Genomic DNA, 25,080 nt, shown 5'->3' on the forward strand with positions numbered 1-25,080 from the left:
TGAAGTGTACTAAAAGTTGTTTGAAAATAATTTAAAATATTAGAAAAATCGGTACTTAAGTAGCACTGCAACATATATATCTACTGTTGTAAAATCTTAAAGTGAAGTTCACTCCTCGTCTCTCCACAATCTGAGTACAGAATTGAGCTATGTAACTTGGAAATGTGTGTAACTTTCTACCCATGTGCAAAGCACAGCATGATACTCACTTATATTTGATTCCTGCAGGCCTATTCAAGCAAATATGGGAGACTTATTTTATAATTGGAGATTTTTTTTAAAATGAGGGCCTTTATTAATCTGATATGCAAGACTTCAAACTTTTGCACAATGCAGGGTCATTGTAACTGAGACAAGTAAAATATTGGACATAATTCATATTCTCTTCTTTTAAATTAGCTGACAAACATTTGTTTACTTAAATTATTTAACAAAGATCTTGAATTTTTCCAGACCTTAGAAGTGAAACAAAAATTTGAAGTACTTACTGGACCCTTCTTAGAAGTTGCAGCCCCATAGTTGAAGCTGTAATTGCAGCTTGGCTGTAAAAACAGTTCACCCTTAATTAAATCTAAGGCACACCAGCACATTTCTTAACTTACAATATTTAATTGTGTAAGTGAAAAACTTCTAAACTTTATTATTCTTTGTAAATACTATTGCAATCCTCCAATGATTCACCTTTCAATTTCAGTAACAGCAAACATATTTCAAAAACACAGACCTCATAACCAAGTACATACACAATCCATTTTTCAAACAATGCTGTTTTCTGATGAAGTACCTCTCCCATCCCTTCCCCTGTACCAATCTTATTTTTAACTTTTCTGACAGCACTAATTCATGCTGGTACACATTTGGTCAGCTGCCGGCAATTCTCTTGTAACTAGCACATTGCCATTCTTCATGCTGGAGCTTAGGCTATGAGTATTAGCAGGCAATTCAAATGTGGGGAGGATATCAGCTGAGTTGAATCCTATTCTCACCCGATGTCTGGACACAGTGACTTTCCTGCAAATTCACCAGCAGTGAGATTCCTTTCCCTTGCTCAAGGTTGAGGAGGCCAATTATAGCATCCCCAATGCAACCCTGACTGAGGTCAGCAAGCTCAAAACAGATCATGGATCATATCTTGAAAATTCCTGGTCTATAGGGCATGGTACTATGTCAGGAGTGTTTATCTACAGGTGAAGTGCTTTTAAGTTAATAAGGTGACAAGAGTGTGTCCATAGAGATGGACAGGCAGGTAGAAGGACATACAAGAATCAAAATCCATAATTTCTAAAGGCACTGGGAAAGGAGCCTATCCAGCAATTAAAAAGCATGCGATAATTTACACAAATTTTCAAAGTCTAACATACGACTGCAGGAGTAGCCTGATAATAAGCAGACTACACTGTATTTTTGTTGAGGTATTTCAACTCTGGCATACGCCTTAAGAGTCAGTATCCCCTATTAATTGACCAATGTACGCTACAATATAACCCATCCCTACCCTTCAAAAAAATTAGACCTACAAAATACCATTCAAAATAAGTCATTCTTTCAAATAAATATATGTATATACAGTAGTTGCTTTACAGAATTGAACGTTTTTTTTCATATAAAATCTGCAGACTCATTTCTTGCATTAATGAAAATAGAGAGCAAATTATAGAAATAGAGAGAACCACAGAACATTTGTTTGTTCACAGCATATTGGAATAAACTGAACAAGAAAACTGATCCTAATATTGTGATGCAGACATGCTCCTGCAGTCCTTGAAAGGGTCCAACACTTACAGTTTTATGGGAACTGTTGAACATGACAGCTGACCATCACTGTCTATCGTTTTACTGGAGTGAAAACAGAATTTTTGTTTTAAAAAACGATGAGCTTTCTTTTGACCCAAACAAGTAAAACAAGTTGCTCAACAGAGTTCTTATGCGATTGTTTTAATCCAGCTTATATACATCCTTCAAAAAGGATATCATCTCTAACAAAAATACTTGTTTTGACATCATGGTTGTAACTTCCACAATTCCAATGACCTACCTTCCACCAAAGAGGAGTGGGAGAGTGCACGTGCTTGGCTGAGCATCAGATCATAATGTTCAGCCTGGCACTGAATTTATCCAAGCAACCAACATTTCATTTACGTCACATCATCAAATCCTTTATAGAACCTTGGCTGATGCTAATTTAGAGAATGTAAACAATTACAGTACTGTTAACTCCACCTGGCCCAGCTGCATTTCTCATAAGCCCATCCATGCTCCATGCTAAGAAAAAAAAATAAAGTGCAATTTTTCCAACTTGTTGTGGTCAAACAGGTCCATTGCATTTATAAGGACATACTTTCAAACTTGATTTTTGGGAGAATATCTCTGCCTAAAATTCCAAAGGGCATTTGTTATTTTGTGGTAGCCAAATCATCATTAAAAACAAATTTTCAAAAAGCTTATTTAGAGAAAATCACATTGATGTTTCAACAAATTTGTTTTGTACAAATCTGCAATCATCCTGCAGGAAAACTGTAGAGCTGATTTTTTTTTAAGGACAGGATAAAAAGCCACATCAGGGTGATTTTGTGATCCAGTCTTCCAGGAAACATCACAAAAAAATAGAAGTCCACACACCCATGATTTTCTGAGATGAGTGTATTGCGAGTACTGTTCCCTGCATGTGCTAGATCATCCCATATGTTTCATGGATGTCATTTATTATTTCAGATTCAGCTTTCCAGTACAACTACTATGCCTAAGGTGATTTTCTATATATTATTTATCTATTTGCTATTTAAAACTTCAAGGCTGTGTGCCACATATCATTCATATCAAAGGAAAACAAAGAGTTACTGTAGTGGTACCACTATTCAAGATAGCTGTCAAGTTAACTGCTGTACTTTTTATAAAAACTTCTGGAATTAAAAAAAAGTCTCTTACTGCAGGATAAGCAGCTTGTGCAAGAAGAGTATGGAATAACTATGCTCAATGCACTACATTTGCTTTCACATTAGAGTGACTTCAGAGAGTAATACTACTGGATGCTACTCAGAACTCTCCAAAATATGCAGATCATAGAATCTATTTTTTTTATTAGCATCGAGCTCTGGGCAACGACCCTTATACAGATCTGACCCAATTAAAGAACAGAATAGATAACGTATGGTGACAAAAGGAAAATACTGCTAGCCTCCAAGGCACAAGTTAACATCCGGCATTATGAGCAATTTAGTCCATAACAGATAAAAATGATCAGTGGGGCCCAACCCTGTTTTGGTTTAGATATTCCCTTCCCTCCTTGTAACATCTTAACTGAATTGTAGCTTCATACAAATAATTTATTGCCACAAATTTACCTAAAACATCTCTCAAATCTATTTGGTGATTGAACTAAAATATGCATGGAATGAAATTAAATACTAACTTAATTTTTAAAAAAAATCAACTAAAATCAAAGTTTGTCAGATGTACAGGCTGCAATGGAGACACACAGAAATCCACTTACAGAACACAACAGAGAGGCCCAAACACTGACAGGTCATCTTCCAATAGTCTTTGTGTGACTAAGCAATAGTCTTGGGGCATGTAGCACAGTAATGAAGGCCCATGCTTTCCACTGCCTCATGATGTGCCCTGCCGCTTTTGCTGCTGGGCTCTTATGTATTCTAGCTGTTTCTTACATTGTTGATAGTATGTGGATAAACTTTTGTTTTCTTCCAAAAGCTTCTTATGTTCTTGAACCAGCCGGGAGGTATTCTGTTGATCTTTTTCATCCTGGTCCAGTTCTGCTATTAGTTCTTGTCTATAATTATAGAGGGAGAAAAACAATTTTGAAAAAGTTACTGAATTTCACACCTTTTAACAGAGCTGATGATACTATTGTGCTATGACATATGTTTCTGAATCAATCATTGGAGAGTGCTCAGAAGAGATTTAGTGGATTGGCACCATGTGGAGAGACTGGAGAATTTGGGGTTGTTCTCCTTGGAGCAGAGAAGGTTAAGAGGAGATTTGATAGAGAAGTTCAAAATCGTGAAAGATTTTGATAGTTTTTACTTATTTACCCGGTTTTCAGTGGCAGAGGGTAAGTAACCACAGGACACATTTAAAGCAAAAGGACCAGAAGCAATGAGGAAACCATTTTTAAAAACACTGCCAACTGTTTTGATCTGGAACGTTCTTCTTGGAAGGATTGTGAAGGCAGATTCTGACTACCCAAAGCCTGTCCACCATCTACATGGCACAAGTCAGAAGTATGATGACTTGCCCGGATGAGTGCAGCTCCCACAACACTCAAGGAGCTTGACACCGTCCAGGAGGAAGCAGCCCACTTGATTGGCACCACATCCACAAACATTCACTCCCTCCACCACTGATGCACAATAGCAGCGATGTGTACCATCTACAAGATGCACATCAAAGCTCCTTCGACAGGACCTTCCATACCCACGACCATTACCATCTAGGAGGACAAGGGCAGCAGACAGATGGGAACACCACCACCTGGAAGTTCCCCTCCAAGCCACTCGCCATCCTGACTTGGAAATATATTGCTGTTCCTTCACTGTCGCTGGGTCAAAATCCTGGAACTCCCTAACACCACTCTGGGTGTACCTACACTACATGGACAGTTGCGGTTCAAGAAGGCAGCTCACCACCACCTTCTCAAGGGCAACTAGGGATGGGCAATAAATGCTGGCCCAGCCAGTGAAGCCCACATCCTATGAATGAATGAAAAAAAGTAACTTTCAAGAGAATTAGGTAAATATTTTAAGGGAAAAAAGTTATAGGGCTATGGGGCAAGAGCAGGGGAGTGGGAGTAGTTTGATATCTCTATTAAAGAAATGTAACAGGGTTGAACGGCCTCCTTCTGTGTTGAATCAATGATTCAACATCAATAACATCTTTAAAAGAAATCTTACAGTAATTTTAGTACTGACCAATGAAGCCAAGACAAAGTGAGAATACTACATGGAAAGTACAGCACAGAAACAGGCCATAAAGTCCAATTGGTCCATTCCTGCGTTTATGACCCACACGAGCCTCCTCCCATCCTATTTCATTTAACCCTGTCAACATATCCTTCTACTCTTTTCTCCCTCACGTGTTTACCTAGATTTCCTTTAAATGCATTAATGCTAATTGCCTCAACCACTCTTTGTGGTAGTGAGTTCCGCATTTTGCCATTCTCTGGGTAATGAAGTTTATCTTCTGTTAACAACGATGAAAAGGGGGAAAATATCTCAGTTTTAGGGCAACAGCATTGAAAGCGGTGTGCAGGCACACATCTATTACACATGCCTAACATTGCTATTTCTATTTGTGTCGCAAATATATTTTGTGATAGCCATAGTGCATCGCTGCAATAATATGGGAACAGTAAACCATTCTGATCCCTGAGCCATTTACACTCATCAGTTATATCATGTCTGACCTGCACAGGATACAAAGTGTATGCAAAGGGATATAGATAGGTTAACTGAGTGGGAAGACATTTGGCAGATGGGAAGTATAATGTGGAAATGTGAAGTTGTTCACTTTGGCAAGAAGAATAGAAAAGCAGATGATTATTTAAATGGAGAGAGACTGCAGAATGCTGTATTACAGAGGGACTTGGGTGTCCTTGTACATTAATTGCAAGAAGTCAACACGCAAATACAGCATGTAATTAAAGGCAGCAAACTGAATGTTGCCCTTTATTGCAAGGGTAATAGAAGACAAAAGTAGGGAAGTCTTGCTACAACTGTACAGGGCTTTGGTGAGACCACACTTAATTTTTTTCAGTTTTGGCCACCCTACTTAAGGAGGGGCATATTTGCATTGGAGGTAGTTCAGGGAAGATTCATTAGGCTGATACCTGGATGAAGGGTTGAGCAGGTTGGGCCTATACTCATTGGAATTTAGATGAATGAAAGGTGATCTTATTTAAACATAAGATTCGGAGGGGGCTTGATAGGGTAGAGGCTGAGACGATGTTTCCCTTCGTGGGGAATCTAGAACTAGGGGGCACAGTTTCAAAATAAGGGGTATGCCATTTAAGATGGAGATGAGGAGGAATTTCTTATTTCAGAGGGTTGTTGGTGTTTGGAATCCTCTCAGCCAGTGAGCTGGGTCATTGAATATATTCAAGGTTGAGTTAGAAAGATTTTTGAGCGACACTCAAGGGTCCTGGGGGAAAAGCAGGAAATTGGAATTAAGGCTCCATCAGATCAGCCATGATCTTATTGACTGACGGTGCAGGCTTGAGGGCCATAAATGGCTTACTCCAGCTCCTATTTCTTATGTTTTTATACTGCAACTCTATTTAACAACTTTTATTTCATTTTACCTGCAAAATTCTATCAATTGCAGTCTAAAAACTGCAATTTACTCAGTGTGCACAGCTTTTATCGGGGTGACTATTTCAAATTTCCACTGCCCTTTGTGCAAAAAAGTGCTTCCTGGTTTTATTTCTAATTACCACTTAAAGAAACTTGCATTAACCCTACAAAATAAAATTCCACCCCTGAATTTATTTCTTTAGTTCCGTTGTTGGTATTTTTTTCCTTGGCTGCATTTGCTGACACCGCAGCTGCAGTGCACATACAGTCTGTAACGTCACTGCCAGCGACAACGCAGGTAGATGTCTGCATCAAAGAAGTGGACCATCTGTAGTACTGAACAGTGTGAAGATATTTTAACAAGTGCAGCATCAAAAAAATGTTTCTCCGATGTGCTGAGTCTTAAAGGATGTGCGACCTCACTGACCGCCTAACACCTTGGTTAAGGATTCCAGTTTTCACAGAATATTGATCCCCAAAACACGGGTTAAAAATCCTGGGATTGCATAAAAATTACAATTTGATCTTGCCTCCTCGCTCACCGACTCACTGGCCACCCTGCTCCCTACCCCTCGGCGCTTCCTGCTTACCACCCTACTCCCTTGCTGCCTATCAGTCACCGTGAGCGAGGCGAGCGCTCAGGAGAGGACTGGTGAGCAAGGTGGCTAAGGGCAGCGAGGGGCCAGGGACAGGTGGCAGCAAGAAGGTGGTAAGTGTTCAATGGGTGCAGAACAACAACGACAGCAGTGGAAGAAACCCGATGTGCTACGGACAGAGTGGGTGCCGAGTTCCTGTTCCGGTTTGGAGTCAGAAGATAGTCTTTTTGTCTTTCCTGCACTGAAAGCAGATAGAAAGTTTTCCTTTAACAATTCTGGCATTTTCTTATTACCCATTATAATCACAATTTTTTTTGCATTTGTGCAACCCTTTTGTTTTAGGTTGATATTGTCTTTTATCTCATTTGTTCACTTAGTTTGCTTAATTACACAAGTACGGCCTTTATCTTTTTGGGTTTTATGTAATGTTTCATCTACTTATTTGAATACTTCCTGCTGTTTTGGTTGCATGATTACCAACTGAAGAATTCGGCTCTGCATTCAAATGCATTTTCAAATCACACTGACACTGAGTCCATCTAGTGCTGTCCTCAAAGTTCTACCATTGTCTCTCTGCTGTCCTCCAATACACACATCATCTTGGCAATTTTTTATTCACGTATGGGATGTGGGCATTGCTAGTAAGAACAGTACTTATTCCTCATTACTAATTGTCCAAGAAGGTGGTGGCAGACCATCTTAAATCGCTATGGTCCACATGGTGAAGGTATTCCCATAGTGGTGTTAGATTTTGTCCCAGTGACGAAGAAGTAATGGTGATATGTTTCCAAGTTAGGAAGATATGTAACTTGGAGGGGAACTTGGAGGTGGTGGGGCTACCAACCACTTGCCCTTGTCCTTCAAGTTGCTAGAAGTCGCAGGTTTGGGAAGTGCTGTCAAAGAAGTCTTGACGAGTTGCTGCAGTGCATCTCACTTGTCCCAGATGGTGTCAGTCTTCGAGTGTCGTTGGAGCTGCACTCATCCAGGCAAGTGGAGACTATTCCATCATGCTCGACTTGTGCCTTGTAGATGATGGAAATGCTTTGGGGAGTCAGGATGTGAGTTATTCATCTCAGAATTCCCAACCTCTGACCTGTGCTTCTAGTCACATACTTTATTTGGCTGGTTCAGTTAAGTTTCTAATCAATGGTGAGCCCCCAGGATGGTGTTGATGATGGATTCAGTCAGATAGTATTGTCATTCAATGACAAAGGGAAATGGGTAAATTCTCTCTTGTTGGAGATGGTCACTGCCTGACACTTGTGTGATGCGAATGTTACTTGCCACTTATCCTTCCAAACCCGAAAGTTGTTCAGGTCTTGTTGCATGTGGGCACAGACTGCTTCATTATCAAATGAGTGTAAATGGAACTGAACACAGTGCAATCTGCGAACATCCCCACTTCTGACCTTATGATTGAGGGAAGTCATTGACGAAGCAGCTGAAGATGGCTGGGTCTAGAGCATTACCCGGAGGAACTCCTGCAGCAATGTTTTGGGGCTGAGATGACTGGTGACCAATAACCACAAGCATCTTCTTTTGTGGTCAATATGACTCCAACCAATGGCGAGTTGTCCCCACCCTACCCCGCTGATTTCCATTGAAAATTTTACTAGGGCTCCTTGATATCACAACTCAGTTAAATGCTGCATGATGCTAAGGCAGTCACTCTCAACTTACCGTTGGAATTCAGCTCCATGATTGACACAAGGCTGTAAAGCGGGCTAGAGCTGTGCGGTCTTGATGAAACCAAAACTAAGCATCAGCAAGCAGGTAATTGCTGCTTGATAAAATTGTTGGCGATTCCTCCCATCACTTTACTAATGATTGAGAGTAGACTGGCATGGTATTTGGCTGGATGGAATTCACCCTGCTTTTTGTGGACAGGAAGTACTTTAACAACATTCCACTTTTTCACGTGATGCCAGTGTTGTAGCTGTACTGCAACAGCTTGGCTAAAGGGTCAGTTATTTCTGGAGCACAATGCTAAGCACCATGGCTAGGATGTTGTTGGGGCCTTTGCTGTACCCATTGCTTTCAGCTGTTTCTTGATACCACACGAAGTGAATTGAATTGACTGAAGACTGCTTCTGTAAAAGCAGGGACTTGAGGTAGAGATGCAAGATGCATCATCCTCTTGGCTGAAGATGGTCGCAATCACTTCAGTGTTGTTTTGCACTGATGTGTTGGGCTCCACCAACATTGAGGATGGAGATGTTCATGGAGCCATCTCCTCCTGTTTAATTGTTCTCTGCCATTCGTTACTGGATGTAGTAGAAGTACAGAGCTTTGATCTGATCCATTGATTGTGGGATCACATAGTTTTGTTTACAGCATGCCTCTACCACTGTTTAACATGCAAATCCTGCATTATAGTTTCAACAGGTTGGCACTTGATTTGTAGATATGCCTGGTGCTGCTCCTGGTATGCTCTTTTACACTCCTCATTGCACCAGGACTGGTCTCCTGGCCTGATACAAATGGTAGAATAAGAGATATGCTGGACCATGTAGTTACAGATTGTGATTGAATAAAATTTTGCTGCTGCTGATGGTCCACAGGGCCTCATGGATGTCCAGTTTTGAGCTGTTAGATTTGCAAAGGATCTATCCCATTTAGTGTGGTGGTACGGTACCTCAAATCTGGCACCCTTGGGACCAAGGATTTCAGATACTGCTGGATTTGAGGTCAGGCAATTCGGGTCATGGGCAGTTCAGGTCAAGCTGGGTGAGGTGGGGTCAAGGGTCACTTAGAGCAAGGGACTGAGTAGCACATAAAATGGCAAAGCCATTAACTAGTCTGGAGCCACACCGTGTCAATGCAGCACCTAGCTGGATTGTCCAGGTTTAAGTTTTTAAAAAATTTTAGACAATTAAAATAGATATATGGAACATCATAAAAATGCCCAGTTTTTGGACACCGCTGGTATTAGGGTAGCCAGATTTGAGGTACTCTACTTGCAGTACCACACAACACAATGAACAGTATCCTGTGTGAGAATATGGAACTTTGTCACCACAAAGGCCAAAATGGTCATTCCTACCAATACTGACATGGCAGATTGATGAGAACAAGGCCAAGTATGTTTTCCCCTCAGCTTCGTTCTCTCTGCACCGGCCAGAGGCCCAGTCTGGCAGCTATGCCCTACAGAGATTGGCCAGCTCACAATATGGTGACGGAGGACTCTGAGACACTGTCTGAAAGGTGTGATTCTGTGACAGGTTGTTGCTCAACTAGCCTGTGGGGCAGTACTCCCAGTATTGGCATACGTCTCCATATATTCGTGAGGAAGTCTCTGCAAGGTCAACTGGATTGGTTGTGCCTTTTTGACATGGATATGTATCAAGAAAGAACCGGGAGTTAGTTAGTGCCTTTCCTGATCTCAGAGCATCACAAAGCCAATGAAGTATTTCTGAAATGTAATTATTGCTGTAAGATAGGCTAATGCAGGGATTGATTTGAACACAGCAAGATCCCACAAAGAACAATGAGGTAATGGTCAGATTTTCTGCTTTAGTGATATTAGATGAAGGCTAAACCTTGGCCAGGTCATTGGGAAGAACTCTCCTGCTCTCTGAATAGTGCCACAGAATCTTTCAATGTCCATCTGAGGCGCCTTGGTTTAATATCTCATCTGAAAGGTGACAACTTCAATAATGCAGCACTCCTCTGTACTGCACCAAAGTGTCAGTCTGGATTAGGTGCTCAAGCCCCTGGAATGGGACATGAATCCACAGCTATCTAACTCTGGCAAGAGTGCTAAGCAAGGTTGACACCGTTATTCCTTTGTCATCATTGGGAATCTCTACTCACATGATTGTGAAAGCACTATCAGCACAAGTGCTGTAGAGGCTAAAAGTGAAGGTAGTGATGGTCTTCCCATGTAATTGCTACTTTTGTCCTCTGTTAGGAGTCACATGCTGCAGCCATCACACTCCTTACTTAAACTTTGGAGATAGAGGAGAAGTCTGGAGGAATCAAGAGGTGAGCCAAGGATCAAAAAGGACCCAACCTCGGCCCTGCTCTTGTAGCCAGTATTATAACTGGTCCACCATCATCTTCTCAGTGCAGCCAGGAATGTGCAATATGGCCTTATTGCCCATGTAAGGAGAACAAATATAGTAATAAAAAAAAAACCATGGCACAGCTGAATTTGTAACAAGTAATTCTCTATTCTCACTCCACCCATGGAAATGAAATAATGCTGTATTATTAGATCTTTCAAGAACAAAAAACTTGCAAGTTAGGTATCATTTTCACTTAATCAAACCTTCGGCACATCAAAGCAAAGGCAAATAACTCTCACTTACTTTCTCTGTAGTAGCAATGCGATTTCAGTTTGAACTTTCAGGTATTCCTGAGCCATTTTGCAATGCTGCTCAAATACAGACATGGATTCTTTGGAGTTTGGACATGGAGCCAATGGCTGTAGAGAAATATAAACAAACTGTAAAATCTAATGCCTTTAAACATGCCTTTACAAACTGATCTAAAATAGTAGAAGGGAAGGATCACAGTTGGAAAAGTAAATAAGCAGTTCATCTGAGCTGTCAGGAAACTTGACCAGACATTCAGGAATACATTCAGAACATAGTTACATTCAGTATATAAAAGAACATAAGATATAGTAGCAGGAGTAGGCTATTTGGCCCTTTGATCTTGCTCTGCCATTCAAATTTACCTCAATTCCACGTTCCTGCACTATTCCCATATTCCATAAATTCCTTAGTACCCAAAAATCTATTAAACAACTGTACTGAATATATTTAACGATTGAGCATGCACAGCTCTCTGGGGTAGAAAATTACAAAGATTCACAATCCTCTGAGCGAAGAAATTTTTCCTCGTCTCAGTCCCGAATGGCCAACCCCTTATCTTCAGAGAGTGACTCTGTGTTCTAGATTCCCTAGCCAAAGGAAACATTCTCTCAGCATCTATCCTGTCAAGCCCCTTAATGACATAATAGGTACAGTGTCTCAAATCCAGCTATTTGAAACTGGTCTGAAAACTGGACACTTTTTAAGCTGCCATGCATGAATTTAAATTATTATTAGATGAGTAAAATACTTTACCGGCTTGTTTGGCTAGGTGCTGGGTTGGCGTTGTGGCACACCGACTAGTTATCGACTTTGCGCACCCATCTTTTCCTGTGGTCCAAGCGACCCTTAGCCTAATTTGACCTGGTTCGGCCCGATCCCCTAGACCAAAAACCATCAAGATCCGAAATCTGGCACGGACTCTGTCCTGAGGTTGCTGGTTTTGAAATACTGTACCTGTATCTGTTTCAATTTGATAGCCTCTCATTCTTCTAAATTCCAGGGAATATAGGCCTAGTCTACCAGCACAATCCCCCACATCCCAGTAACCAGTCTAGTGAACCTTTGTTGCACTCCCTCTAGGACAAATATGGCCTTCTTTAGGTAAGGGGGCCAAATCTGCACACACTACTCCTGGTCAACATTGCCTCTAATTTTTCTGTAGTGCGCTGCCTGCTCATACAAGTGCGAGAGCCCTTTCATTTTTTTTTTTGCACAGCCGCACACACATGGAGGGACTGTGTGCCCAACTGCAGGGAAAATTCTAAGTAGTTGCTTTGCTATGAAGCTTAGAGAGAACATTGCTCTAGGTGTGGCTTCACCAATGCCCTGTATAATTGTAGTAAGACAGCTTTACTCTTAGCCTCCAATTTCTTTGTAACAAAAGCTAACATACCATTTGCCTTTGTAATTGCTTGTTGTACCTGCACGTTAACTTTCTGTGATTAATGTACAAAGAGATTCAGGTCCCACTGAATGCAAACATTTCCCAATCTCTCAGCATTTAAAAAATATTTTACTTTTTTGGTTTTCCCATCAAAGCGGATAACTTTGAACTTTGGCACATGTATGCCATCTACCACGTTCGTGTCCACTTACCCAACCTGTCTCTTTGCATCCGCCTCAATGCTTACTTTCCCACCTTACATTATATCAGCAACAAACTTGGATAACATTATACTCTGTCGCCTCATTTTGGTCCTTAATATAGGTGGTAAATGGGTGAGGCCCAAGTACTGATCCTTGTCACACAGATATGATGTTAGAATGGAGTGAAGCGGGGCAATAATTTGACAAATGATTATTTGCATCAGTGCACAGGCATGTGTGGGGAAAAAAAAGCCAACTCATACAGTGCGAATGAGGCATACTATATGAGTCAGAATCAGGAACATCTTGTGCACTTCAGAAACTTATTCACACCCAATCAATTAATGAAAGTTAAACAAAACTGTCACCAGCTTTGGGGAAGATTTTTACAATCACAGTTCTGCACCTAAGTAGCTGCACACATTGACCTAAAATATTAACTCTGTTTCGCTCTTCACAAATGCTGCCTGACCTGCTGAGAATCAAATATTTTCTGTTTTCATTGCTAAGAGAATAGCTAAAATAGACTTTCCCGACCACTGGACATCTCACAGCACTTTACAGCCAATGAAGAACTTTCGGAAATGTAGTCACAGTTGTAGCAAAGGGACAAATGCTAAGGGGAATCCTCCTTTCTTCATGCAACTGGAATTCAAAGTGGACACAAGCTACTTTAGGAATGTGAAGATTTAAATTTATAACTGCATACTTAAAAATACCATTTATCTTAAGAGTGTATCCACTGGATCAATTAGTGGAAATTAGCCCCTTAAAAACAACAGAAGATAAGCACAAAGCCACTGAAGCAATGAGCTTTATAATGAGTAGAGGTTCAGTATTCAAGTGATCAAACTTGTTTTGGGCAAATCTTAAAGTTCTTACCTGTAACTGGTGATCCAGGGTAAGATATGCCATTGGGATAGAATTATCAGAACCATTTGTATCTGTGAAATAAAATAGCAAAGCATTAACTCAAATTATTACATGGTGTGATAGTATATTTTCTCATATTTATTTATGGGAACTGAGATCAAATCTTGTCAAAGTCCAGCTGGCAGAGGGCAGCTGCTTGCTTAGTCTGGTAAGGATCATCACATATAAAACAAGTTCAACAGATCAGCTGTTTGTTCAAGTGGATTTCTGCTATCTATAGCTCCATGCACACTACTCAACCAAGGGAGGACTTTTCATCTGTTCTCTTTTCATTATCTAAGTTTTGTCTTAAGGCTACTTTTTTTAAGCCTTAAGGTGGTATACAGGTTTTGATGATATAGTATGATGGCACAATCACAATACTGTTACAAGCTAGTACAGCATGGATTTTTGTCAAATTTCTCTACTGGGTGAGGTCCTGATCTTAGCTGGGCAATAATAAGCAGTAGCAAATCCAGTTCAGGGGATGGGGAGATATGTTAAAGAAAAAGATATTAACCGTCACTATATATAAACTAGCAACTGGCCTTAGAGCAGGCCGACTCTTAGTGCAGTTTGTGATATTGTAGACTATAAAGAGAAAATAACTTAAATACTTAAGGTAAAAGCTGCAGTGTTTGTGAGTGATACCAAATTATGTTTAGTAATCACCATAATTTATGCTTTTATCAATGGATACTTCTCCCTTCAAGTTATTTTCTTCATTCTCCTGCCAGGTTTCTTTCAGTAATATTTGTTTGGCTCTAAAACTGCCTATGCCACTTCTAATCAAGGCATGAGAAGAGCGCATAAGAGATGTAACTCCTTCTTGTCTGTAAATCACTGGACCTCCATTCCCATAGTAGATCACTGCGATTAACCAGTTAGCGGAGAAGTGATAGCAGATAAACAGTTTGGTTATCACCTACAAAAAGCAAACATCTTCAAAATGTGCCTTGCAACCTAGGCATAATTTTAAAAAGTTAAAAAAAAAATCAGTCCAAGATCAAAAGCAAAATATTGCGGATGCTGGAAATCTGAAATAAAAACAGAAAATGCTGGTAAAACTCAGTAGGTCTGGCAGCATCTGTGGAGAGAGAAACAGAGTTAACATTTCGAGTCTATATGATTCTTCAGGGCTCTTTAACTCTGAGGAAGAGTCATACAGACAGGAAATGTTAACTCTGTTTCACAGATGCTGCCAGACCTGCTGAGTTTTGCCAGCATTTTCTATTTTTATATCAGTCCAAGATCTGTTAGTTAAAATAGTCAGGTGAATATTATTCTAACACAACACACTGGAACTATTCCATACACATTGTTTGCACCTTTGACCCAGTGGGCTGATATTACTAAGCAATGTGAGCTCAGTCAGTTAAATATTCTTGTTGGACTCTCAGTGTGGACCACATGGGTGCACTGAGAGCACAGTGGCAGTTGGGAACCACAGTATCAGATGTTGGCAGCTAGCAAAGGGCTGCCCATAAAGCTGCAATATTTTATTTTTAAAAGAAAATTAGTGGTGACTGGGAGGAAACGCATATAAACAATGTCTCAAACCCAGTATGTGTAAAACAGCAAAAGAACAGGCTCATAATTTAATTTACTAGCTATAACAGCAAGCATTTATTATAAGTACCTTTAACATAAGAAAACCATTACAAACTGCTACACAAGTGTGTTATTAAGAAAACACACTGGCACATACCTACTGTATAGTATTCCTATTGCACATCACAAATGTTATTCTGCTTTTCAGTTTTCATCATGAGTCACATAAACTAAAAGATGGTAATGGATAGTGACTAACAGACAAGTGAACATATAATGACAACGCTCTGTAGCCTCAGCTCAAGTCATTACAAAAGGACTTGTATAAAATACAGAGTGTTACCTGTTGACCAGTGCACATGCAATGTGGTTCATTCCATCAACTTTTGTTACTGTCAGTTGATTTTTGTGAAGCAAACCTTTGACCTGAATGTCACCTCTATGGTTAGTTCAGCCAACTGATGTAAAATTCTTGATGTATCTCCCCCTCCCACACGTAGTACAGTTAAAGCCTCAATGATATTTAATTGCTTTCATTACTAAAAGCAAATACTGAAGATATCAAATTTTGATTCAATTTCACACATTTATCTCAAAAAAAATTATAAATGTCCATAGGACAAATTAAAAATACCAGAAGTGTATTTAAATGGTAAATAAAAAAAGTCTTAACCCAACAAAACGCTGAATTTCAGAAAAAGCAGTCTAGCTTTGGCTAAAGCGTCATATTTAGAGCCACACTGGAGTTTCAAAAGAAAGTGGCTGGAGAGTCCAGTTCTTTTCTGCTCTGATATCAGCACAATCCATGTGGAATCAATAGAAAATATTGTGGAACTTCTAATTGCAAGTGTATTATGCCTAAACCAGCTGCACTCATGCTTCTATGTTTTTTTTATGCTGGTTCAAAGGCTAATTAGATGAAAGCAGTCCCGCCCACAAAATTAGCCGAGCCCCTCATCAGTCGGCATGGCAAGTCTTCATTGATTGTACCCACTTGGGGTATTCATCACATTGCACCAGCAACCACAGTCATATTAATCCATCATTAAATGGCCTACACCTACAGAGACCAAAGGTTAACTGAAGACTAGCACTTGCCTATTTCTCACATTGATGCTACAATTACTTTAAGTTACTTAAACTCAATTTAAATGAGTTCAAATTCAGTCAATTGATTTGACTTGGTGCATACGATCTGTGAGACCAAAAGTCAACTGAAATCACCAACTGGTCCATTTCGTCAGCTGCTACAAATATTTGAACAAATTTTTAGTATAAATTAGTTTACTTCAGAAATCTTGAGGTCCCTTTGGCCATGTTCCAATCAACAACTGACGACAACAACAACTTGCATTCATTCATAAATAGTGCCTTTGACATAGCAAAACATCTGAAAGCACTTTACAGGAGGTGTTATCAAACAAAATTTCAAGCATCAAACTTAAGACAAGTGACCAGGCATTTGGTCAAAGTAGTATATTTTAAGGAGCAGGGAAAGGTGGAAATGCAGAGAGGCTTTGGGATGGAATTTCAAAGTTTAGGGCCTTAGCAGCTGAAGGCAGGGTCGCCATTTGTAGAGCCATGAAAATCAAGAAGCACAAAAGGTCAGAATTGTAGGAATGCAGAGATCTAAGAAGGTTGTGGGGCTGGAAATGGTTACAGAACTAGGGCGGGGTGAGACCATAGGGGGATTTGAAAACAAGGGTGACAATTTTAAAATCAAGGGAGATAATGTGGGGCAGTGGGCACAGGCATAATGAGTGAATGCGACTTGGTGAGAGTTAGAATACAGGCACAGTTTTGGATGAGCTTTAAGTTTATGGTGGGTGCTAGGTGGAGATTGGCCAGGAAAGTCACAGTGGTAGGTAGTACTAACTTCAGCAGCAGGGATTTGGTAACAGGGCACTTAGAATATCATAATATGATTAAGCAGAGTCAACATGAAAGGCAAGTAATGTTCCACAAATCTGTTCTTTTTTTTTGAGCATGTAACAAGTAGGATAGATAAAGGCTAGAGGATGCAGTGCATTTGGATTTTCAAAAAACATGCAATAAGCTGCCACACAAGAGGTTATTACACAAAATTGGGACTCATGGGATTGGTGGTAATATATTAGCATGGATTGAGGATTGGTTAATGAACAGAAAGCAAAGAGTAGGAAAAAATGGGTCATTTTTGGGTTGGCAGGATGCAACTAGTGTTATACCACAAAGATCAGTACGTGGGCTTCAGCCATTTACAATCTATATCGTAGATCTATATCCAGATGAGAGGACTGAGTATAATGTTATCCAAGTTTGCTGCCGATACAAAGTTAGGTGGGGAAGTAAGCATTGAGGAGGATGCAAAGAGACTGCAGAGGAACATGGACAGGTTGGATGAGTGAGCAAGGACATGGGAGATAAAATAGAATGTGGTAATGTACAAAGTTATCCACTTTCATGGGAAAAACAAAAAAGCAGAATATTATAAAATGCTGAGAGACTGGGAAATGCTTGTATTCAGAGGGAGCTGGATCTCCTCGTACATGAATCACAGAAAATTAATATGCAGGTACAGCGTTGTTTTCGTCTGTTGTCCCTCGATTTGAGGATGACGTTGACTCAGTGAGTTCCTGCCTTGGATCTTCATGTGATTGGACAAGCTGATTCTCGAACTGTAAACGGGGCAGTACGTCCCATGAGGGAGTGGATTGCAGGGTTTGCTTCTTTTTCTTTTCTTCTCTGCCGCTGCTCTGCCTCCTCATTAAGGTGTTTGGACTCAAAACTTGCTGCAGCTTGATGGACAAGTTTTCACCGTTTTGAACAATTGGTAGCAAGCTCCTCCCAGTCATTAATGTCAATGCTGCCACTATTCAAGGAGAGCTTCAGCGTGTCTTTGAAGTGTATTCTTTGTTCTTCCCTGGAATGTTGGCCATTTGAGAGTTGAGAAAACAGGACCTGGCAGAGTGGAGATGCTTTTCAGCCATCCGGACACAGTAACTAATCCATCAAAGTTGATTTTGCAGGAGTTTTGCTTGAATGCTTGTGGAGCTGGCTTCAATAAGCCACTAGCATTTGCTCAACAGTTCTCCCACTGCCTCCACCACATCTTCTGGATTCATTGCTAGTGGAATTTCTCTAATGTGCTTATCAGTTGCTGATACACAGTCCAGGTCTTACAGGAGTGTGGTGACGACAACTGCTCTGTACACCAGGACTTTTGTTGACTTGTGGAAGTCTTTGTTGTTGCTGCCATAGTTCATATAAAGCTGAGCAGGTGCAGCTGATCTGGTAGTGAATCTCCTCATCAATGGTGGTGTGAGAGAGCCAAGATGTGGGATGTGCTCAACATATTCCAAAGTCTTTCCTTTAACATTTATGGGAGGTGGACCATTTGACTGACAAGGTGTGGTTTGATATATGTGTTTTGTTTTGAAGCATTGAAGGACAGGCCGGGTCTCCTTATGCAGATTGAAGAGATTGAGAGTGGCTGGCAAGTCTGGTGTAGAGTGGGCAATGACACTGTGGTCACCCACAAATCATTTATATCTATGGTGGTCAGTTTAGTTTTGGCACTTGAGGCGATTGAGGTTAAAAAGTTTTCCATCCAGGCAGTATTTAATACTCACACCAGAAGGCAGTTGGCCTTTGATGAAGTGAATAGCCACTGTCAGGCAGATTGCAAATAGCATTTTTTAATTCTTTCACGGTACATGGGCATTGCTGGCTAGGCCAGCATTTATTGCCCATCCCTAATTGCCCTCGAGAAGGTTGTGGTGAGCTGCCTTCTTGAACTGCTGCAGTCCATGTGGTGTAGGTACATCCCACAGTGCTGAGGGATGGAGTTCCAAGATTTTGTCCTAGTGACAGTGAAGGAATGGCAATATATTTCCAAGTCAGTTTGGTATGTGGCTTGGGGGAGGAGCTTGTAGGTAGTGGTATCGAGGGCTATCACACAGCCTTGCTTGACACTGGTCCAGGTTTTGAATGGGATGGTTTCAGATCTCCCACTCAAGGAGGTTGCAGTCATATTATCACAATCCTGCCACAGTTTCATGATGAAGTTCCTTAGACACCCAAATCTCTGGAGCACAATCCACAAAGCCTCGCAATTTGCTCAGTCAAATGCCTGTGATTGACTTTAATGTGGGAACCTTGGGGCAAAGTCATTGTCCACACAATCTTGACAGGTTGGTGGTCAGGTTTTGGTGACATGTTGGATCATGCTGACCGGGACCACCTTGTTGCTGCAGCCTTCCTTCGCAGCTGGTGAGATGCAAAGTCTTTCTTCATCTGTTCTGCCTTTGGGAACTTTTTGGACCGCACTTTGTCCGGCACTTCCCCCCGATCTTGCTGCCATGAGTGGCCCTACTAGGAGCATCGCTCAAGGAAGGATTGTTGGAGCACATAAGCCTCTCCACCACGCCAGGGTGGTTATCCACAAAGGGGATGCAGGTATAATAAGTAATTAGGAAGGCAAATAGTATGTTAGCTTTCGTTACAAAGATTTGGGGTATGAGTAACTAAGTTTTACTGTAATTATACAGGATATTGGTGAGGCCACACCTGATATATTTTGTGCAGATCAGCCATGAACTCAATGAATGGCAGAGCAGGCTCAAAGGACCAAGTGGCCTACCCCAGATCCTATTTATGTTCTTTTGAGGGAATTGGAATTGTCAAGGCTAGAAGTAACAAAGGAATGGAAGAGGGGTTCAGCAGCAGATGAACTGCGGCAAGGGTGGAGATAGGTGACATTACAGGAGGTGGGTGTAGGGCTCTTGGTGATGGAGGATATTGATCAGTGTCAAAATCAGTGTGAACAGCCTGGTCCAGCCTTAGTGACCAGGGAGAGGGATGGAATAGGTGGGCTAGGAACTGGAGTTTATCGTAGGGACTGAAGAAAATGGCTTCAGATTTCCAACTATTTAGCCAGAGGAAATTTGTGCATCCATTACTGGATATCAGACAAGCAGTGTGACAGGTTAGAGGCAGTGGAGGAGTCGAGACTTGTGGTAGTGAGGTAGAGCTGGTTGTCACCAGCATACATGTAGGTTCTGACATATGGCGGGTGGACTGGGCGGGAGCAGGCGCAGAGCCATTCGTCACCTGCCTTCGGCTGCGCGCCATTTTATGCGGGCAGGCCATTTAAGGCCCGCCCAGCCTAATACGCGGCTGGTAGCGCTGAATGCTACCTGTGCGGGCTGGGGGAGGAGGGAGAGTTGGGGCCAGCACGAAAGAACGCAACAATCTCCCTGAGGCACGGAACTACCTTAGGGAGACGGAATGGATATTAAAAAGATTGAATAAATGATTTAAAAATTTATTTAAACATGTCCCATCATGTCACTGTGTCACATGATTTGGGACATGTTTTTAAATTTATAAAAAAATGTTTATTTATTTAATAAAAGGGTCAGGAAATGTCATCCCACCTGTGGGTGAGGTTTCCTGAAAAATGCGAAGGTTGCTTGGGCTTTTCGCCTGCCCGCCAATCTTAAGTTTGGACGGGCAGCGTTCTTAAGTGCTTTAATTAATTTCTTAATGGCCTTAATATGCAGTTTACATTTCGGCGGGTGCACAGCACCTCCGGCATGCGCCCGCCGAATGGAATATCGTGATGGCGTGCAATGACGTCGGGACGCACGCCTGACATCATCACGTGTCATTTTACGCATTGGCGTGCCAGGCCCGCACCAGCACACCGACTGGAAAATTCTGCCCATAGATAATGTTGCAAAGGAGCAGTATGTACTGAGACAAATAAGTGGGTCACAGATAGATTGGGGGCTTCAGAGGTGGGAAAGCAGGTAGAGAGGCCATCAGGTATTTTTCTGGCTACAAAGGATTAGATAGGAATAGAAACAGGCAAGAGCAATGCCATCCAGGTGGATCATGGGGAGACACTTTTTGGAGGAGGATAGTATAGCCAAGATTGTCAAAGGCAGCAGACAGATTGAGAAGGATGATGAGGGCTAATTTATCATGGTCACAATCACATAGCATGTGACTTGTGACTTTGACAACAACTGTTTCAGCACAGCAATGAGGCAGAAACATAACTGTTCATACATGGAGCCGCAAGAAAAATAGCCTGGATTTGGCAGGCAACAACACATTCAGAAACTTTGGAGAGGAAAGGGAGGTTAGAGATTGGGTGGAAATTTGCAAAAATACAGAGTCAAATGTAGGTTTCTTGAGGAGGGAATGATGACAAATTTGAAGGGGAGAGGGAGAGGGAACTGTTAATAATATTAACTAACATAGGAGCTAGGAAGCCAAGTTGGGTAGTTAGCAGTTTAGTGGGAACAGGTTCAAGCAAGCAGGAGATGGATCTCATGAACATGATGAATTCAGAGGGCTGATATAACAGGAGATAGGATAGGTTAAAAATTGGAGTCAGATTAAAATTCAAGGCCAGCAGAGACAGCTGAACAGATGGTCTTAATATTAGTGATAAAGAAGTCCTTTATCCCCTCGAACTTGTTGGAGGGGAGAGGGGTTTAAGAAGACTGCTTGTAGTGAAACATAAGAAATAGGAACAGGAGATGACCATTTGGCCCCTCGAGCCTGCTCCGCCAGTCATTAAGATCATGGCTGATGATCTTATCGATTTCCACATTCCCAACTAACCCCGATATGCTTTGATTCCCTTGCCTAACAAGAATCTATCTACCTCTGCCTTAAAAGATATTCAGTGACCCCACCTCCACCACCTTCTGAGGCAGAGAATTCTAAAGTCGCATAACATTCAGAGAAAAAAATTCTCATGTGTCCTAAAAGGGCGACCCCTAAGTTTAAAACAGTGCCCCCTAGTTCTGGACTCACCCACAAGAGGAAACACCCTTTCAACGTCCACCTTGTCAAGGCCGTTCAGGATTTTGAATACTTCAATCAAATCACCCCTCACTCTTCTAAACTCCAGTGGAAACAAGCGCAGTCTGTCCAGTCTTTCCTCACAAGACAACCCACTCAACCCAGGTATCAAACTAGTAAACCTCCTTTGAACCGCCTCCAATGCATTTACATCCTTCCTTAAATAAGGAGACCAACTGCACACAGTATTCAAGGTGCAGTCTCACCAATGCCCTGTATAACTGAAGCATAACATCCTTACTTTAATGTTCAATCCCTCTTGTAATAAAGGATAGCATTCTGTTAGCCTTAATTACTTGCTGTAGCTGCAAACTAACTTTTTGTGACTCATATACTAGAACACCTAGATCTCTCTGCACCTCAGAATTATGCAGCCGTTCTCCATTTAAGCAGTACTCTGCTTTTTTGTTCTTCCTGCTAAAGTGAACAACTTCACATTTTCCGACATTAAACTCCATTTGCCAGATCTTTGCCCATTTACTCAATTTATCTATATCCCTCTGCAACCTCATGTCCTCTTTGCAACATACTTTCCTACCTATCTTTGTCATCTGCAAATTTAGCTACCACGGCTTCACTCCCCTCATCTAAGTCATTGATGTAAATCATAAAAAGTTGAGGCCCCAGTACAGGTCCCTGTGGGATGCCACTCGTCACATCCTGCTAATCAGAAAAAGACCCATTTTTGCATACCCTCTGCTTTCTGTCAGCCAGCCAATCTTCTATCTATGCTAATACGTTACCCACTACACCACGTGCTTTTATTTTCCATAATAATCTTTGATGTGGTGCCTTATCAAATGCCTTCTGGAAATCCAAGTACAGTACATTTACAGGCTCCCTTTTATCCAGTGCACATGATACTCCTTCAAAAAACTCCAATAAATTGGTTAAACTCGATTTTCCTTTCACAAAACCATTGCCTTGAGCTCTTCTAGGTGACCAGCTATAACCTCCTTAATGATTAATCCTAATAACTTACCCATGACAGACGTCAAGCTAACTGGCCTATAGTTTCCTGTTTTCTGCCTCCCTCCCTTCTTGAATAGAGAGGTTATATTTGCTACTTTCCAATCTGATGGAACCTTTGCAGAATTTAGTAAATTTTGGAAAATTAACACCAGCGCATTGACTACCTCATTAGCCATCTCTTTTATGATCCTAGGATGTAATTCATCGGGACCCGGAGAATTGCCAGCCCGCAGCTCCATCAATTTGCTCAATACCGTTTCCCTAGCGATTTCAATTTCACCAAGTTCCTTTCTCCCGTTCACCCCCTGATTTGCAGCTATTACTGGAATGTTTTTTTGTATCCTCTATACGGAACACAGAAGCAAAATATTTGTTTATTTCTTCTGCCATTTCCTTATTATCTACTATTAACTCCCCACTGTCACTCTCTAGAGGACCAACATTCACTTTACTTACTCTTTTCCTTTTTAAGTGCCTGTAGAAGCTCTTGCTCTGTGTTTATATTTCTAGCTAGCTTCCCCATATACTCTGCTTTCTTTCTCCTGATTAACCTTATAGCCATTCTCTGCTGTTCTTTATATTCTGTCCAATTATCTGTCCTGCCACTCATCTTTGCGGAGTTGAAAGCTTTTTCCTTAAGTTTGATGCTTTCCTTAATATCTCTAGTTAACCACGAATGGTGGGTCCTCCCCTTAGAATTTTTCTTTAGAGTAGGAACGTACTTATTCTGAATACTCTGAAATATCCCCTCAAATGTCTGCCACTGCTTCTCTATTGATGTATCCCCTAGCCTGGTTCCCCAGTTCACTTCAGCTAGCTCAGCTTTCATCCCCACATAGTTGCCCTTATTTAAGTTTAAGATACAAGTCTTAGACTCACTCTTCTCCCTTTCAAACTGAATGTAAAATTCAAACATATTGTGGTCGCTGCTACCCAGGGGTGCCTTTACTCTGAGGTCATTAATTAATTAATCCTGTCACGTTACACAATACCAAATCTAATATATCCTGCTCTCTGGATGGTTCTAGAAAATGCTGCTCTAAGAAACTATCTCGAAAGCATTCTAAGAACTCCTCATCCAGACTACTACTGCTAATCTGATTTTTTCCAGTTTATGTGTAGATTAAAATCACCCATGATTATTGCCGTCCCTTTATCAAAGCACACAATATTTTCTCTTGAATACTTTGTCCTACACTGTGACTACTGTTATGGGGCCAGTAGACCACTGCCACTAATGACTTTTTTCTCCTACTATTCCTCATCGCCACCCAAAGCAATTCTATATCCTGATCTCCTGAACCATGGTTACCTCTATCTATTGTATCAATGCCCTCTTTGATTAACAGTGCTATCCCTCCACCTTTACCTAGCTTCCTATTCTTCTTGAATGTCATGTGCCCTTCAATATTAAGGACCCAATCTTTATTGTCCTGCAGTTACGTCTCTGTAATTGCTATCAGATCATATTTATTTACTTCAATGTGGGCCATCAATTCATTTACTTTGTTATGAATGCTATGTGCATTCAGATAGAGACCCTTCAGTTTTGTCTTTTTGTTACCGTTGTAACATCTCGTCTTGACTGTTGATGTATTCTTAGGTTTTTTCTCTCTGTCCCTTCCTGCCATTCTCTGACCCTCATTTCTCATATTACTATTTTGCTCTCCTGTCTTGACTCAACACCTTGAATTGCTACCTCTACCCAAGCTTGATCCTTCACTCCTCTTGTTCAGTTCAAAGCCCTCTCTACTTCCCTAGTTATGTGATTTGCAAGGACACTCGTCCCAGCACGGTTCAGGTGTAAACTGTCCCAATGGTACAGCCCCCACTTTCCCCAGTGTTGATGCCAGTGCCCAACAAACCAGAATCCACTTCTCCCACACCAGTTTTTGAGCCACGCATTCGTCTCTCCAATCTCATTTGCCCTATTCCAATTTGCACGTGGCTCAGGTAATAATCCAAAGACTATTACCTTTG

The 25,080-nt window shown here is 41.2% G+C and overlaps 1 protein-coding gene across 6 annotated transcripts in view; it reads right to left on the minus strand.

Annotated features, from left to right (window-relative positions):
* Positions 1–271: 271 nt before the first annotated feature.
* The window catches only part of map3k7 (mitogen-activated protein kinase kinase kinase 7), a 142,468-nt gene continuing 117,659 nt past the window's right edge, over positions 272–25,080 (minus strand). For all 6 annotated transcript variants that reach the window (XM_078542266.1, XM_078542263.1, XM_078542264.1 and 3 more), the window contains 3 exons: positions 13,690–13,751; positions 11,212–11,327; positions 272–3,787 (listed from right to left, as the gene is read on the minus strand). In XM_078542266.1, the coding sequence (XP_078398392.1) occupies positions 3,607–3,787; positions 11,212–11,327; positions 13,690–13,751 (359 nt within the window). In that variant the 3' untranslated portion in view covers positions 272–3,606. The remainder of the gene's footprint in view (positions 3,788–11,211; positions 11,328–13,689; positions 13,752–25,080) is intronic.

The sequence above is a fragment of the Cetorhinus maximus genome, chromosome 5 (genome assembly GCF_964194155.1).
Source record: "Cetorhinus maximus chromosome 5, sCetMax3.hap1.1, whole genome shotgun sequence".
NCBI lineage: Eukaryota > Metazoa > Chordata > Chondrichthyes > Lamniformes > Cetorhinidae > Cetorhinus > Cetorhinus maximus.